The sequence below is a fragment of the Octopus sinensis genome, linkage group LG11 (genome assembly GCF_006345805.1).
Source record: "Octopus sinensis linkage group LG11, ASM634580v1, whole genome shotgun sequence".
Lineage (NCBI taxonomy): Eukaryota > Metazoa > Mollusca > Cephalopoda > Octopoda > Octopodidae > Octopus > Octopus sinensis.
The window spans coordinates 52,915,109-52,934,290 of NC_043007.1; the positions used below are offsets into that span (position 1 = coordinate 52,915,109).

Genomic DNA, 19,182 nt, shown 5'->3' on the forward strand with positions numbered 1-19,182 from the left:
GCATTCAAAAAGTTAGGTAGAGTGGATCTTCAGCCAAGTTCCTCACAGGCAAGAGTTGTAGGTATAAACTCTTCTGGGAGAGCAACAGTGAAGAGGTAGGAGGTGTGGGCATACTTCTAGCAGAGAAATGGATCAATAAGGTGATTGAAGTAGACAGAGCATGTAATAGGATATGTCTTAGACTAGTTTTACAGAGATGCATAGCAACAACCATCTTTGCCTATGCCCCACCAACCGGGTCTGCCAAATGAACAAAAGGACAGCTTTTATAACATTCTTCTGCAGGCTACCTCAAAGACGAATTACAGTGACCATATCTTCATGGATGGTGAATTCAATGGACATGTCAGGCAGCACTCGGGTATTTTCCATGGAATTCATGGAGGCCATAAAATTGGTTCCCAAAATGAGGAGGGAACAAGACAGCAGCAGTTCAGTGGTGTGAATGACCTAATGATCTGCAACACCAACTTCAGGAAACCAGCCAGTCACATAATAACCTATAAATCTGGTGACCACACAAGCCAGATTGGCTACATTCTCATTAGAAAATGAGATTCATCGTCGCTCATAAATGCAAAGACTACCCCTAGTGAAGAATGTACCACTCAGCATAGATTAGTCATCAGTAATTTCAGATTACATGCAAGATGGATTCTAAGAAGCAAGACAGTTTGGAAAAGAAGAACCTGAAAGCTTAAGGATCATCTGAAAAGTTAGAGATTTGGAGAATCCTAACTAAATCATTTAATGAGCAGGAAGAGGAGTTATCCTCTGTGTTACAGAGGATAACACAGGGGATAACTGGAAGTTCCTATGAGACAACTTAGTGAGAACCACAGACCAAATTTGTGGTTGGTGCAAAGTCCCAACCAGACCTGGGACCATTAGAGCAAAAAAATAGGACTGGAAGAGTAGTGGTAGTAAAGAACTATATCAGGAAGGGAACCCTTTACCTGGTTGTCCCACACACAAGAGAAGGGTATTTAAACCCTGCTGCTAGTCTAGACTATAGCCCTCTCAATGTTGATCATCCAGCCTCAACTGTAACCCAACACCATCAAATTTGGTTACTTACATATGTGTGCACACATGTTTGTATTAACAGGAAGCAGCAGGGAACTGTAACAGATAATCAGAAGGGAAGTTAGGAGACAGGTATATCTAGCCAAGGGAGAAGCAGAAAAGACGAAGTTTTCCCCATATTCAGCATCGTGAGGACCAAAGAACTGAAGTATTTTGGATGGCAAGACAATGTGTGAGAGAAAATTGTGATGCCGAAGGAGAGAAATGTGTCCACATGGATGATGGTGCACTCACTTTCAATGAGTCTGCAAAGAAAGAAGCTTGGAGATGCCATTATGAAAAACTGCTGAATGTGGAGAATGAATGGGAGGAGGGAAGTCTGCCAAATGTTGACCCAATTGAGGGACCAGCTACCCAAATTGACAGATTTGGTAGATAAAGCATTTAAGGAAATGAAGACAGGGAAAGCCCCCGGCTCATCAGGAATCACCGCTGAGATGCTTAGAATATCTGCCAGTGTGGGTTATGGTCTAGTCACCTGTATTGTAAATCAGGTGGTTCATGAAGGAGTCATACCCAATGACTGGAGTAGCAGCACCATAGTCAACTGCTACAAAGGCAAAGGCGATGCCTTAGATAGAAATAATTACAGAGGTATCAAACTGTTGGATCAGGTGATGAAAGTTACAGAGAGAGTCATAGCCCAATTAATTAGGGAGTGAGTTAGTCTAGATGTGATGCAGTTTGGTTTTGTGCCAGGTAGAAGCACTACTGACTCCATATTTCTGGTAAGATAACTGCAGGAGAAATACCCAGCCAAAAATAAACCTCTGTACTTGGCTTTTGTTGACTTGGAGAAAGCTTATCGGTTCATCAATATGGAAACTAGGTTGAAATAAAATTCTTGCAGGATTTTAACTGTAAATGTACAGGGAACGAGCCACAAATTGTATCTTCAATAATGATACAAGCTGTAATCTCATTGATTCAACTGCTAGAAATAACAGTCAAATCTACTTACACTCTTCTGAAATTTTAAAAGAAACTAACATTGACTGATATAACTACATACACTGTAAAAGAAAAGAATATAGGATGGTCATATCTTGAACACTTTTGATGATCAAATACTATAAAATAATTATACTTTAATCAAACATATTCTAATATGTTCTAATATGCAACCAACATGTTTTAATATGCTAACATTTATAACCTTTTAAACATGTTCTTATACTTATTTTCAATTTGCTAATAGAAGCCAAAACAAATTTATTCCCTTTCTCGCTCGCTTGAATAAAGCTTCTAATTCGAAGTGGTTGGTGAGAGTCATACATCCCTTGTACAGGGATGATATCAATAAGGTGAGGGTGGACAACAAGTACAGCAAAGAATTCAAATTAGACATAGGGTTTCACCAAGGATTGGTGTTCATCCCCCTCTTGTTCATCATAGTTCTCCCAGTAATAACAGAGGAATTCAAGACAGGCTGCCCTTGGGAGCTCCTCTATGCTAATGACTTTGCTCTTATAATCGAATCACTACCTGAAGTAGAAACAGGGTTCCAGGTTTGGGTGCAAGGTCTAAAATTGAAGGGCCTTAGAGTTACCCTAGCCAAAACCAAAGTCATAGTAAGTAGGAAGGCAGTTAAATCACAAATCCCTTCAAGTTGGTGGCCTTGCTCAATCTGTAGAAAAGGTGTAGGTAGAAACTCAGTGTAAAGTTTGGACACATAAAAGGTGCAGCAACATCAGAGGAAGGTTAACAGGGGAACTAACTTTTGTATGTGGAAGGTGCACAGGTACAATAAACGCTGAAAATAGACTCCATCAATTGCCAGTGGAGCAAGCTAGAGTTAGTAGATAGCTTCTGTTATCTAGATGACCAAGTTAATAATGGAGGTGGATGCTTCGAGAGCATAGCTGTGAGAATAAGATTAGACTGGGCAAAGTTCAGAGAGCTCCTACCTCAGCTAGCAACAAAAGGCCTTTCTCTCAGAGTGAAAAGCAGATTGTTTGATGGCTGTGTGCAGACAGTGATGCTGCATGGCAGTGAAACATGGGCTATGACAGCCAAGGACATGCATAGGTTTGAAAGAGATGAAGCTAGTGTGCTTCAGTGGATGTGCAATGTCAGTGTGCATGTTTGACAGAGTGTAAGCATCTTGACAGAAAAGTTAGGCTTAAGAGGAATCAGATGTGGTGTGCAAGAGAAATGACTGTGCTGGTATGGTCATGTAATGCATACGGACGAGAACAGCTAGGTAAAGAAATGCCAATCTCTAACTGTGGAGGGAACCTGTAGTAGAGGTAGACCCTAAAAGACATGGGACAAGATGGTGAAGCATAATCTTTGAACTTTGAGCCTCACAGAGACAATGACTAGTGACTGAGATCTTTGGCAATGTGCTATGCTGGTGGCATGTAAAGAACATCATTTGAATGTTGGGCCTCATGGATGCAAAGAGGCTGAGTTCCTCTTGAGCATTTGGCTTGACAGTGGTTTATGTGGATTGTACCTCTAGTGGCAACAGTAAGACAGTATGTTGTTCTTGTTGATAAACACTGCATGTTGATGGAGTATGTATAGTCTCATGTGGAGACAGAGTTGGCAGTTGTGAGTTCCAGGTAAGGGAGAAAGGTGTGTTTGCCTCGATTGAAGTGATGTTGTTTAATCTAGAGTAACTGATCTTAACATTTGTAGAGATTGAAGAGTTTATAATGCCTGTGGATTCTGTGGAAAATTTTCAAGCTTCTAGCTATGTTAGTTGAGTGAAGGATTGAACTAGATTATCATTCTTTTTCTGACTCTCTTTGGGTTTGGGTGTGGTTTGTCCTGCATATATGCTAATTTATTGGTGAATCCAGAAAGTGACCCAGTTGAAAATCTCTTTCTGTCCAGTGATAATTTAGAGATTCTCCTATTTAAGCTTGTGATCTAGTTTTTAAATTATAACTGGGGAGTGGTGGGAATTTCTGAGCATGTAAACAGTTTCCTCCAAGTCTACTGCAAGTCTAGGAAGTTAACTTTTGTCAAATTGGTGGTAACTGCCATAAAAAAGCTGAATTCTTTGAAGATCTTTATCAGATCCTTTCTAAATTTGTCTACTGCATTAACACCATGTGACCTGAGATACCCATTAGAGGTCTATCATCAAGAAGCCATCTTGAATTTGTCTCAAATATCTTACTTTTCTGATATCTGATAAGATGGGTGCATATATATATATATAATATATATATATATAACGGTAAGCTTTATGAAAATAGACAAAAGACGAAGGCAGGTTTACGGAAATAAACAAAAGGCAGGTGGAATACAAACAAACAATTGTATTAGTATGGCGCTCAGGAAATATAAATGAAACAAGTCTTTAATGTTTCGAGTCTACACTCTTCAACAGAAAGATACACAGAGAAAAAAAACACAGAAAAAAGGAGAGAAAAAAATATACGTGCAAAAAGCTAGCGAATCAACATGGCAATCTATATATATATATATATATATATATATACACACATATATAGGTGGTTTGCTGTGCATGAAAAGTCACATCAAACTAGGTAAAAGTATGGTTGTCCCTGCATACAGGCTTGTCCCCTGAAACCCTCTTCAACAGAACATTCTTAATCTTGCAAGCTCGTAGGTGCTAATGCTATGTAAATGCACCTATGCTAGTGTTGTGTAAAAGCACCCAGTTAACTTTGTGAAGTGGTTGGCATTAGGAAGGGCATCTAGCCATAGAAACCATGCCAAAATGGACATAAATCTGGCAGCTCCTGTCATACTGTTCAACTCATGCCAGAGTAGAAAACAGACATTAAATGATGATGATGGTGATGATATATGCATATGAGTGCACACATGTTTGTATTGACTAAATTTATTTCATCTGATGAAATGATGGTTCCCTAATAGTTAAACCTATACATGTTTCAAAATTGTGATTTTCATTCTTACATTGCAAACTGATGGTAGTATTTAGCATGCCATCTCCTTTTCATGGTTTGTGCTCATATACAGACTTTTGTCATTCAATCTATCAGGTCATCCCATAATTTCTGTCCGATTTTACCTTTTTTAAAACTAAATGAAATTTAATAGTATTTTAGATTGTCTAATGGAATTAAAAATTATTTTTATGCATTTGTGTACATTTATACAAATTAAATATTATTTTACAGAATAATAGAATTAAAATTTCTTTGATTAAAACCCTTTCTAACATGGAAGTATCCAAAGAACATTTAAGGCACATAATGCCTTATGAGTACAAAAAAGGAAACTCTGCAGCCGAAGTGACTCAAAACATACACTCTGTTTATGGGAAAGAATGCTTGAATGAAAGAACTTGCAGAAGATGGTTTGCTAAATTCAGAACTGGAGATTTCAGCCTTGAAGATGAAGATCAAACAGGATGTCCAGCTGAGTTTGATGATAAGCTCCTTGAGGCATTACTTGAAGAAAATCCTGCATTATCAGTTGAAGAATTGGCAATAAAGCTTAGTTCAAACCATACAACTGTTCACCATCATCTTCAACAACTTGGAACAGTTCCTAAACTCGGAAAATGTGTGCCTCATGAATTGTCTGAAAGCAACTACAAATCCCAAGTTGACATCTGCTCTTCTCTCCATTCTCACAAACTCATTTCACCCTTTTTGGATAGACTTGTGACTGATGATGAAAAATGGATCTTCTATCGAAATGTTAAACATTGTAAACAGTGGCTTGGTAAAAGGAAAAAATCTCAACAACAACCAAGAAGGGAATTTCATGGGATAAAGGTTCTTCTCTCTATCTGGTGGGATTGTAAAGGAGAAATTCACTTTGAATTGTTACCACCCAATGCAACAATCAATGCTCAAGTCTACTGTCAGCAATTAGAGCGTTTGAACCAAGCCTTAAAGAAAAAAAAACCTGCTTCAGTGAACAGAAAAGGAGTGACGTTTCATCAGGACAATGCATGACCTCACACTGTAAAGATCACATCACAGAAGATCTAAGAGTTTGGTTGGGAAAAAATTCCTCATCTACCTTATTCTCCCAACCTTGCTCCTTCAGACTACCATTTGTTTCATAGTTTACAGAATCATTTGGGGGACATAACTTTCGCAAGCCAGGAGGAGGTAGAAACTAACATTTCAGAGTTCTTCACTTTGAAACCAAAAGAGTTTTACATTGATGGGATTAAAAAGCTTGTAAATAGATGGAAGGAAGTCATAGATAATCAGGGAAAGTACATTGATGATCAAATTTCAATGAAATATCACAATTGATCACTTGTTTTCTTTATTCAAAATTCGGACAGAACTTATGGGATGACCTGATATATGTCATCAGCATTTGTGTAAGAAACTACATCATTGCAGCATTGGTATACTTTTACACTTGTTTGATGATGTTTCAGATCAAACAACCATATGCAAGGATGTGTTCTATGTATGTCAAATACATGGATGTCTTTCTTTTCCAACTATATCAAAAGATTTAATACAGAAAATTCTGTTGCCATCATGGAAATAGTTTTGTTTAATATGCACAAAAGGAATAGGTAGGAACTCCATATGGTGTGCACAATGCAAACTATGGGTGCACAATGCAGACTATGGGTGCACAAGAAATGTACTAGAACTGCAGGTAGGCTGGTAGAAAATACTTTGACTGTAGTAAATGTACAAGAGTATGCTTTTAGATAAGGAGTAACATTTTTTCAATGTTTGAAGGCTTCACAGAAGTAGATGATAGCCAGCAGTGAAAGAGAGTAGACTGAAAGCATAGTAGCCAGAATAATAACAGGGTGGAAAGAGGTCACAGAGCTGTTATTATCTCAGCTGACAACAAAGTGATTCTCTTTTTGTGCAACAGGAAGATTGTATATTGCTTGTGTACAAATTATAATGCAACAGGATTGAGAGACATGGGCAAAGACTGGAAGAAAATGAAGCAAGCTTGCTCCACTGGATGTGCTAGAAAAGACCCTTCCAATGCATGCAAACATGAAAAAGTGGATATAAAACAAAAAAGCTAAGATACTTACACTGATACATGAAGAAGTTCTGGCACTTGTTCATACTCTGCTGTTGCTGCTAATACATTTTCTTCTTCACATTCATCTGCCCCACAGTAATGAATTAATGATGGTGGTTTACCAGGGCGACCAGCAGCTATCATAACAACATGACATATCACGCCGTGAAAAGCCTGAAAATTAGGAAGTATAATATAAATGGAAACAAATCACAGAATTAGAATAGAATTTTATTAGATGCAGTCATGGCTGTGTAGGTATAGAATTTGTTTTGTTATCACATGGTCTCAAATTCTATTATACTGAGGAGTACTTTGGGCACACTATAGACTTGAACAGACTACTGTAAGTTGATCTGATAAAATGATATGGTATGGGAGCCCATTGTTTGTTCATTTAATGCTAGTTTGCATGGGGAACTAATGTGAGTCATAATTTTATAGCTGGATGGTCTTCTTGTCAACAACTTTTACCAAAAATATTTTAACTCACAGCAGAGACAACTAGAAAAATATTACAAGGAAATATGCCCAGTATATAATAAGGCTCTAAAAGATAGTGGTTTTAGCCAGGAAATAACCTATACACCAGCCACTAGTCCAATGATAAAGAAGAGGAAACAGGAATAGGAAAACTATCAAGTTCACACCCACCTGCTCACCCGAGGTGACCTTCAATATAGGCAAGTATTTCTTAGCACTGATAGACATTTTCCAGTCAACCATACTTACAGAAAGCTCTTCAATAGACTTAACTTGAAAATCAGTTTCAGCTCTACTACCAATTTTAAAATATAATCGCACACAACACACAAAAACCACAATATGAAACCAACTGTTCATGCAGGGATAAAAATTTGTGCCCGCTAAATGGAGTTTGCATGTCCAAGACCATCATTTATGAAGCCACCGTGGACTCTATATCCAATAAGGACATGGTTTTGATGAAAAAATACGTGGGCCTTACATAGGGTAATTTCAAGGTTAGGTTCAATAATCACACCTTGAGCTTCAGGCATTGGGATAAAAGGAAAACAACCAAATTATCCAGTCATATATGGTCCTTAAGAGATAAAGGTGTCAGTTACAACATCTATTGGAAGATCTTAGCCAAATGTAAGCTCTAGACCAATGGAAAGTGCAGTCTTTGTGATATGGAAAGATGGCTCATCTGGAAAAGCAGCTTAGACCCCCACCACATGTCTGAATTCAAGAACTGAACTTTTCGGATAATGCCGACACGTGGCTAAATATTTGTTACGTTTTTGGTCTCCCCAAGATTATAGATAGGACTTGTACAAGCTTTTTATCTCTTTATACTTTTTACTTATATTTCTTATATATTTTTATATATATTTATATATTTTTTATACATATATTTTTTACATATTTATAGAGATATTGTTTTATAAGTTTATTGCTCATATATTTTTTTACACATATTTTTTCTGTATTCTACCTTCCACCCTGCAATTTTCCCTGTGCGTATATAGATATGCATATGGAATCCTTTGTGCGTATATAGATGTGTGTGTGTGTGCATGCGAGTATGTGCGTATATAGATGTGTTTTACTCATTGTTTTTTTTACACATTTTCCTGTATTTTTGCCTTTAGCCCTGTTTTTCCTTATGCATCATCATCATCATCATCATCATTTAGCGTCCGCTTTCCATGCTAGCATGGGTTGGACGGGTCAACTGGGGTCTGTGAAGCTGGAAGGCTTCGTCAGGCCCAGTCAGATCTGGCAGTGTTTCTACGGCTGGATGCCCTTCCTAACGCCAACCACTCCGCGAGTGTAGTGGGTGTTTTTTTACGTGCCACCTGCACAGGTGCCAGACAGAGCTGGCAAACGGCCATGAACGGATGGTGCTTTTACGTGTCACCGGCACGGGGCCAGGCGATGCTGGCAACGGACACGAACGGATGGTGCTTTTACGTGCCACTGACACGGGGCCAGACAGAGCTGGCAAACGGCCACGAACGGACGGTGCTTTTACGTGTCACCGGCACGGGGGCCAGCCAAGGCTGGCAACAGACACGAACGGATGGTGTTTTTACGTGCCACCGACACGGGGCCAGACAGAGCTGGCAAACGGACAGTGCTTTTACGTGTCACCAGCACGGGGGCCAGCCGAGGCTGGCAACGGACACGAACGGATGGTGCTTTTACATGCCACGAACACGGGGCCAGACAGAGCTGGCAAACAGCCACGAACAGACGGTGCTTTTACGTGTCACCGGCCCGGGGGCCAGCCGAAGCTGGCAACGAACACGAACGGATGGTGCTTTTACGTGCCACCGACACGGGGCCAGACGGAGCTGGCAAACGGCCACGAACGGACGGTGCTTTTACGTGTCACCGGCACGGGGGCCAGCCGAGGCTGGCAACGGACACGAACGGATGGTGCTTTTACGTGCCACCGACACGGGGGCATGTGCGTATATAGACGTGTGTATGAACCTTTTTGGGGTGTGTGTGTGGGATTGTATATATATATTTTTCAGCGGCTGGTGTGGATGAGAATGTGTATGTTTCAAGTGAGGGTGGATGAGTGTATACTTATAGGTGCATGTACGTGGGTGGGCGCGCATGTGTAGGTATGGCCATGTGCACTTACGCGAATACTATGTACATTTTTACCCCACTTACTTTTACTCTCTCCCCTCACTTAGCGGTAGGTATGGACATGCGCGCTTATGCAAATACTATGTACATTTTTACCCACTTACTTTTACTCCCTCCCCTCACATAGAGGTCATTCAAATAGCTCTTTTGTCTTAATAACGGTCAACTACACATTAATTTTCCTTTGTTTAACGGTCATTTTCATAGCATTTTTTCTGATGGCCGGATAACTGAAGAGATGGCAGTGAGGATTTCCACCCAGACATCCGAAACTCGGAGTTTTGTCATGGCTACTGAATAATTGTCACATATATATATATATATATATATATATATATAATTAAGATTCATTTGAATTGGGTACTTAAATTGAGCCACCTTAAACAGACCGATAGAGTAAGTACAAGGCTTACAAAGAATAAGTCCTGGGGTCGATTTGTCTGACTAAAGGTGGTGCTCCTGCATGGCCACAGTCAAATGACTGAAACAAATAAAATTTAAAAAAAGAATAAAAGAACATACATGCATGCATACATACATATATACAGGGTTGGACAAAATAATGGAAACACCTAGCACCATAATTTTGAAGTATCAATAAAACCATCAAAAGTTTGTTCATTTTCATATTTTTTATTATTTATTATTAGTGTTGCTTAACATGTTTTGTTAAAATTGCTGTTTCTTTTCAGATATCATCAGAAAAAAGTAATTAAAATTCATTAAAATGACAGATCCACCGACTTTCAAAGCGGTCAAATTGTTGGCGTTCAGATGGCAGGTGCTAGCATGATGAAAACAGCTGAAATGTTTGGTGTATCAAGAAGTATTGTCTCAAAAGTAATGACAGATTTTGAGAATGACGGAAACGTTGAAACAAAACTACGGAAGAAAACCAAAACTTTCAGATAGAGATCGTTGGACTCTTACGCGAATTGTTAGAAAAGATCACAAAAGTACAGCTATCAAAATTACTATAGAGCTTGATGACCACCCCGAGAACCCAGTTTCCACAAAAACTGTTCACCAGGAGCTGTACAAAACCAGATTTCATGGGAGGGCTGCAATCAGAAAACCACTATTTTCAAAAACAAACACTGCAAAGCATTTAGAGTAGAGAAAAAGACCTATAGAATTGGTCTCTAGAGCAGTGGAAGAATGTTATTTTCTCTGACAGGTCATCCTTTACCTTATTTCCGACCAACGGCTGAGTATATGTGTGGAGACAGCTAAAAGAAGCATTTGACCCAGACTGCCTTCTTCCAGCTGTTAAACATGGAGGAGGATCTGTGATGATCTGGGGGGTGGCTATATCTTGGAAATCCGCCAGACCAATGGTTTCCTTTCATGGCAGAATTAATAGTCAAGACTATTTAAGCATTTTATCTGATCAAATTCATCCTATGGTTGCGGAACTGTTTCCAGGGGGAACCGCAGTCTTTCAGGATGATAATGCACCACTTCACACAGCTAAAGTTGTTACTGAATGGCACAAGGAACATTGTAGTGAAGCTGAACATTTCATCTGACCACCACAGTCCTCAGATCTCAATATTATTGATCATTTATGGTGCATTTTAGAAAAACAAGTAAGGAGTCAATATCCTCCACCATCATCACTACAAGAACTGGAGACTGTTTTAGCTGAAGAATGGACAAAAGTTCCTTTGGAAACAATTCAAATTTTGTATGAGCCCATACCTCATAGAATTCAAGCTGTAATTACTGCCAAAGGTGGTACTACCCCATATTAAAATAAATTTCTAAGAAATTTTAAAGTGTTCCCATTATTTTGTCCAACCCCTGTATATATATATATATATATATATATATATCATTATCATCATCATTGTTTAACATCTGTTTTCCATGCTAGCATGGGTTGGATGGTTCGACTGGGGTCTGGGAAGCCAGGAGGCTGCACCAGGAGGCTGCACCAGGAGGCTGCACCAGGAGGCTGCACCAGGAGGCTGCACCAGGCTCCAGTTTGATTAGGCAATGTTTCTACAGCTTGATGCCCTTCCTAACGCCAACCACTCTGTGAGTGTAGTGGATGCATTTTACGTACCACTGGCACAGGGACCAGGAGGCTGGTAATGGCCACAATCAGTTGATGCTTTTTACATGCCACTGGCATGGAAGCTAGTCAAGGCAGCACTGGCATTGGCCACGTTCAGATGATGGCACAGGTATCTCAATTACAATTTCCATTTGATTTTCATTTTGATGTTGATGTACTTGACTCAATAGGTCTCCTCAAGTACAGCAGGTCGCCCTACGATCCAAGGTACTTTTGAATGGGCTGGGGCTAGATATGCAAAACTGTTGTAGGATACAGCTCACTTTATTTGCTGGGTCTTCGCAGTTACAGCATAGTACACAGATTACACGTATAGTTACAATTATATCTGTCTACGTCCCACAAGTGGGCCTACTAAATGAACAGAAGGACCACTTTAATGATACTCATCTTTGTGGCTGGGGATTTCAATGGTCATGTTGGACAGCAGCCCAGTATCTACCATGTTGTTCATGGGGGGCATGGAATTGGTTCCTGAAACAAAGAAGGAACAAGGCAACTGGAGGTCTGTGATGCAAATAACCTTTTAATCTGCAACACCAACTTCAGGAAGCCAGTCGGCCACCTGATAACCTATCAATAAGGTGACTCTGCTAGCCAGATAGGTTTCATTGTTGTTCCTAAATCTCTCAACGCGAGATATTCAGTAGCAACACTTTAAAGTAATGATTATTTGCCAACATAATGTGACAGTCCTGTTTGGAGCAGATGCAACTGTTGTTTAACCCTAGGAGGCATCATCTCCAGATGGCTATATGACGCACAATCTGTCATATTTTCGACAGGGAAGGTTAGAACCCAGCTTTGTGCTGGGAGGAGGTGCTAATCTCCCCAGTTTGAAACTATAGGGACACAGATCATGTGTCATATAGCCAGCTGGAGACGATGTCTTCTGGGGCTGAACAACAGTAGCAACCACCCCAAATGGGACTGCCACACTAGGTTGGCAAATAATATATAGATTTCATTCTCACCAGACAGTGGGATGCATGGTTGCTCTTAAATGCAAAGACCCTCCCTGGTGAAGAATGTACCCCCCCAGCAAAGACTTAGCGAATTTAAACTTCAGGCCAGAAGGATGCCAAGAAGCAGACCAATATGGAAAAGAAGGGTTTGGAAACTTAAGGACCCTTCATATGGTCAGAAATTTAGGGACAACTTAACTGAGAAATTTGATGAGAGTGAGGAGCAGCTACAAACTTGTGACAAAGAGGGTAACTGGGAATTCCTGTGGGATAGCTTGCTGAGTGCCACAGACCAAATCTGTGGCTGGTGCAAAACCCCTTCCAGACCAAGGGTAATGTGGTGGCGGAACAATGCTGTAGAGAGGGCCATTAGAGCAAAAAAACAGGCCTGGAAGAGTAGGGGCAGCAGGGAACTGTATCAGATAGCCAGAAGGGAAGCTAGAAGACAGGTATATCTAGCCAAAGGAGCAGTAGAAAAGAAAATGTTTGCCTATGTTCAGCAAAGTGAGGACCAAAAAACTGAAGTATTTCAGATTACAAGACAGTGTCAGAGAAAATTGTGATGCCATAGGAGAGAAATGTGTCTGCATGGATGGTGGTGCACTTGTATTTAACCCTTTCGTTATCAAACCGCCCAAAGCCGCCCGAATTTACCTATTCATATTTAAATGAGAATATCAGAGCAAATCTCTTCAGTACATTCGTGAAAACACGTTATTATGCTTCGTAAACAGTTCATCTACAGCTTTGTACAACGATCAACGTGTAATTTTAATTCCCTGAATTTTGGGAGATTTTTTTCCACATTTTTTTCAGCATCGATTTTTCTTCAACTTTGAAAATGGATAGGAGTTTCATGTTATCAAGCATTGATTCCAAATTGGAAAATTTGTGAAACAAATACTGGGTACTGTTGTGGATTTAGTTTTTATACAGGGAAACTAATGTTATTCAGCATGGCTTAGGGTATGATGTGGTCTGGAAGTTATTGTTTGAAGCGATATGTAAGCAAACACAAATTGGGAGTTCAAATTTCGGAAAATTTGTGAAGCAAATACTGGGTACTGTGTGGATTTAGTTTTTATACAGGGAAAATAATGTTAGTCAGCATGGCCTAGGGAACGATGTGGTCTGGAATTTATCACTTCCATACCATAACCAGGGCCGTATATTATTTTTTGACTGATTTCTTTAATTCGGTCAAACTTATGGTGGATTCCAGTATTTCACTTTATTCCACCTTTATGGTACACCTGTTGTGCATTAAATTCAACTGATGATGTAGTGATGTGCACAATTCTTCTTTATCAAAATTTTGTTGCATACCCATTTGAATATTAGCTGATGATTCATTTTCTATGGTGATGTTTAAACAAAATTTTAATATTTTTACCTTTTGCTCAATTTAAAATTTTAATATTTTTACCTTTTGCTCAATTTAAAATTTTAATATTTTTACCTTTTGCTCAGTTTACCTGGATTTACCTGTAATTAAAGTCCCTTTGAGACAAAAGTTATGCAATAGAATTGATTAAGAACCCTTTCTTTAATTATGCTCCAAATATCACATTAATATGTTGATAAGTAAAAAAGTTACAGTTGTTTAATGAAACAAGCCTAGATTCATGATTATTTTAGAATTTAATTGAAACTCATGAGGGGTGTTTTTTGGTCAGAAATATAGTAACGAAAGGGTTAATGATTCTGTAAAGAAAGAGGCTTGGAGATGCCATTATGAAAGATTGCTGAACGTTGAGAATGAATGGGAGGAGGAGAGTCTGCCAAATGTTGACCCAATTGAGGGACCAGCTACCTGAATTGACAGTACCCTGGTAGATAAAGCAATTAAGCATATGAAGACAGGGGAAGCCCCCGGGAAACAGATTCCATTAACCACCGGGGGAGGGGGTAGAGGTAGTAGATAGCTTCCAGTATTTAGGCAACCAGGTTAGTAGTGGAGGTGGATATTCCGAGAGTGTAGCTGTGAGAATAAGATTAGAGAATAAGGCAGAGAAAACTTAGGCATAAGAGGAATCAGATGTGATGAGAGACGACTGCGCTGGTATGGTCATGTGATGTATCTGAACAAGGACAGTTGTGTAAAGAAGTGCCAATCTCTAAGTGTGGAGGGAACCTGTGGTAGAAGTAGACCCAGGAAGACATGGGACAAGGTGGTGAAGCATGATCTTCAAAATTTTCTACAAAACCACTTAGATGTTCTTGCTTCAAAGGGATTTAATGGAAAGAATTTTTTTGAGGGGGTGGAGAGAGGAGTTTTGAAAAATTCACATGATCTGACATTTTTCTCTCATAACTTTCAGGAAAACAGGTATCTTTTAATGGAAGTTTATACAAATCCCTTTCAAATGGCATAGATTACAATTATAATTGTAATCAATTTGTTCTGAGGTGGTAGATAGAGGAGTTTCAGTAAAATGGAGTTTTGGAGCAAGAAGACCAAAAAAATACAACTACTCTGTTTTGACAGGAATTTTCCCCAGTTTTTTAAAATCACAGCTTTCGTAAAGACGGGGTTGGTGGGTTCATCTTTGTATGAAAATAAGTTTCAAAAACTCTTATTTTTTTTGCAAACCACTCCTCCCTCATCATCCCACACCATACCTATTTTGGTCAATTTTTTTGCTCTTCAAAACCATGGGAGGAGCCTGTTTGGTAAATAAAAAAAAAAAATTAATATTTTCAGAGGGGTAAGTGAGTGATCTGAGGGCAATTTGGCAGTTGTTTCCAGCACAACCAAAGAAAATTTGAGAAATTATGAACTTTTGAAACCCCACTCCCTGCCCCTGATCGTTTCTGTTTAGAAATTAAAATATTGGAGAGCCTGAGAAGGTCACTGCTGGCATTTATCCACAGTGATTTTAAAAGAGTGTTGCGCAAATGATAATTTATTTTAATAGCATAATTTCGTTAGGAAATGTTTTTCTTACACACACACACACACATACAGAGCTTTGCTTGATTGAGGTGGGGGTAACAATTTAGATTACAATTTTTATTGTTGCTTATATTCCACCAATGGACCACACATATGTTACTTCAGCATCATCATTCCATAAAATGCGTTTAACGGGAGAAAATTATTGAAAAAACATCAATACATGTGAGAGGGTGGTTTGGGTTGTACTACAAACAACAGCAAAACCTCCCTTGAATTGTTCACCTTTTCCTCTGAAAATATTTACAATTTTATTTATTTATCTTTTTTAACTGAAAAGGCTCCTCTCATAGATTTTTAAGTTAAAAAGCCAACATTGGTCCAACTAGTTATTATTGTAAGGCTTATAGCATTCTAAATAGCCATAACAACAAACTCCTTTCTTTATTTACAAAAATGATACTGGTATATTAAAAAAATTTCATTCAAGAAATAATATTTTTACATTATGTACACATTAATAGAATAAAAGGTCAGTTTTCCAAATAGCAAATTAGAACTTGAAATGAAAACATTGAAATAGAGAGTGAGAGACTTTGCAAATGAAAATGGAATACTCCACAGTGAATGCAACAAATATTTAAATTTGTGAAAAATTGAAGTTTAAAAATCAGAATTACAGGAAATTTCTTGGAACAGAAGTTTATAGAAAAATTTCCAGATGGTCAAGCCTTTAATAATTACTTTTTTTAAGTACTTATAGTAACTGCTACAGTCCAAATTAATAAGCAGCTTTCTCCATTATAATATATATATAAAGGGAAAGTTTACGAAAATAAACAAAAGACGAAGGCAGGTGGAGTACAAACAAACAAATGTATTAGTATAGCGCTCATGAATAGAATAAGTCTTTTACGTTTCAAGCCTATGCTCTTTGACAGAAAGATACACAGAAAAAAACAAGGAGAGAAAAAATGCGTGTACGAGCTAACGATCTATCATGGCGTCTATATATATGACTGACAGAGGTAGTTGAGTTTAATCCTAGGTGTTAAGAGTCACTGATGAGGATTAAAATGGTTTACATCAAAATTCAAAACCACGACCTATGTAGGCTGGGAACTTACCTCCCTTTGTCAGTCATTAAGACAGTGATTTTGTGGCTTTTTGAATTGTTTTAACTCTTCTTTAGCAAAAGCGGTGCTAGTCAATACTCTCTGTCACTTTTGTGACCTTTAGGTTCTAATTACTAATAAGCCATGCTTTTATGATTTGTTATTTAATTTTATATATACAGGGTGTGGTGAATAAATTGTTCTCTAAATTACGCAAAAATGAAAATAACACAGACATCTCATTTTAACAGATATATTTAACAAAATTACATAAAAATATCTTGAAATACTAAAGAGCAAATTTATTCAATCAAATCACCATTGGCTTCAACCATGGCCTCCAGACGACTTTGGAATCTCCTGCAACGCTTCTGGGCAGTCTCTTTGTGTAAGTTGGTGAATGCTGCTGTAATCCTTGCCTTCAGTTCATCTTTGGTATTACAAGGAGTTTTGTTGGTCTCTCGCTCAACTATACCCCACACATAATTATCAAAGGGGTTGCAGTCTTCCAGCAGCCAACCTCTTGACCCAGGGCACTTGATATAGGCCTCCATGTTGAGTCTGAGGTTGTGTGGGAGATAAATGGAGGCATAATGCCACCATCACCAGTGATCACTCCAAACACCATGACGTTGACTGGATGTCTGATTTTTATCACTTTTGGTACATGTTTTTGGGACACGACAAGCCTGTTCTGTTTGTTCACCATCTGATTTTGGTAGAAATTTTTCTTATATGACAAAAACCAAAGCATGTTTAGTTAGAGGGGATGCTTGAGTTTGCTCAAAAGCTTCGTAGAGCATTTTTTGCTCTTGTCCTTGATAGCTCGCGATAAAAATTGGCCCTTTCTCATCTTGTATGAGGAATACCAAATGTATTCATGGCTGTGGCCTTGCTGGAGTACCATCAGTGCAATCACTTTTCAGTAGCCAGTCTCATGTAATTGGCTTTTGGTGAAAGAGGGAGTGTGACACAGCTACCCTCTTGAGTTTCTTACCATGATATAGATTCCTCTGGGACCTTGGACAGCAGGAGATTGAGTTGTCTCTTGGAAACTTCTACTCCTACTCCATGACGATCGCTCATTAAAAACTGATGGGTTCATGTCCCAAGTTACTACAGTACATAGTCCTCAGTCTAGATGGCATATATACATACCTACTCACATACATAAGTTTACCTATTTATCTACATTTATACTTACATCATACATACACAATTCTATATATTCATCTATATATATAAAACTCAACTTGTGTGCCTCTGTGTGTGTTTGTGTGTTTAACTTCCCGGCACATCTCCTCCTAGCCAACAAATCGTAGAACCATCAAAAATGGGTCACTTAAAGTTTAGGCGAATGAAAATTGAACTGCGCTATTTCTGTTCCGAAATTAATCTCGCAAGTGCAAAAATCAATAATGTGTTTGTTTAGGCCTTATCCCATGCATTGAATAGTGAACTTTACTCAGTCAGCTGTTTGACGTTAACTGTGTTCACCACGCATGCAAGCATGTGTAAATTGCATGAAAAATAAAAAATCAAGATATAAAAACGAATTGCCGTAAACGTTGTAGAAATTCAGCAAAGAAATGAATTTTCGGGATGTAGCCTGGAGGGGTTTTTCCGTATTAATATATATATATATATATATATATATATATCATCATATATATATGTATGTATATATATTCAAAATGTGACCGCGTGTGTACCGTTGGCGATTTTTTTCCCTCTGTCTTCCCTTCTCTGGATCTTTCCTTCTCCTATGTTTCCGACGAAGAGCTCCGCTCGAAACGTTAAACCGTCCTTCTTTCCTGAGCGTCCAATAATACTATATTTGTTCCACGTTCTAGCGTTGTGTTTTTTTGTGCTTTCTTGTTTGGATTAACTTTATATATATATATATATATATATATATATACATACACATATATATATATACATATATATATATAATTATTGAAGTAGATAAATGAATTATCTTATTACGGATAATTCGAAAGATAACCAATACCTGGGTAGCAAAATTCACAACAGAAAGGGCACGGTTGAAGTTACGACCATGGGGCATAAAATCCGTGCCTTAGTGCGGAAATTTGAAGTTTTACATATTAAGTATAGGAAAGAATGGAGCTGAACGAAGATTTAACAAAATTCCTTTATTTTATTTTCGACATATGTTTCGAAGTCTGCAAAGTCCCTAATTCCGATTGAATAAGGAGTCCATTTTGCAGCTTTATATATATATATATATATATATATATATATATATATATGAGAGTATAATAGAAGAAGGCTCACTCTTCCTTCCGTAGAAGAAAAAATTCAAATCGGACCATGTTAACACCAAAAATTATTTACATCAAAAAGGTGCCTTTTTCTATGAAAATCCCTATTTTTTTACGATGTTTTAACTGCTGTGTCACTATTTATCGGTGTATT

At 38.3% G+C, this 19,182-nt stretch overlaps 1 protein-coding gene across 1 annotated transcript in view; it reads right to left on the minus strand.

The window, feature by feature from the left end:
- The window catches only part of LOC115217636 (vacuolar protein sorting-associated protein 54), a gene marked incomplete at its 5' end in the record, with an annotated part of 299,488 nt that overhangs the window by 200,493 nt on the left and 79,813 nt on the right, over positions 1–19,182 (minus strand). The window contains one exon of the mRNA XM_029787388.2: positions 7,067–7,230. Within this exon, the coding sequence (XP_029643248.2) occupies positions 7,067–7,230 (164 nt within the window). The remainder of the gene's footprint in view (positions 1–7,066; positions 7,231–19,182) is intronic.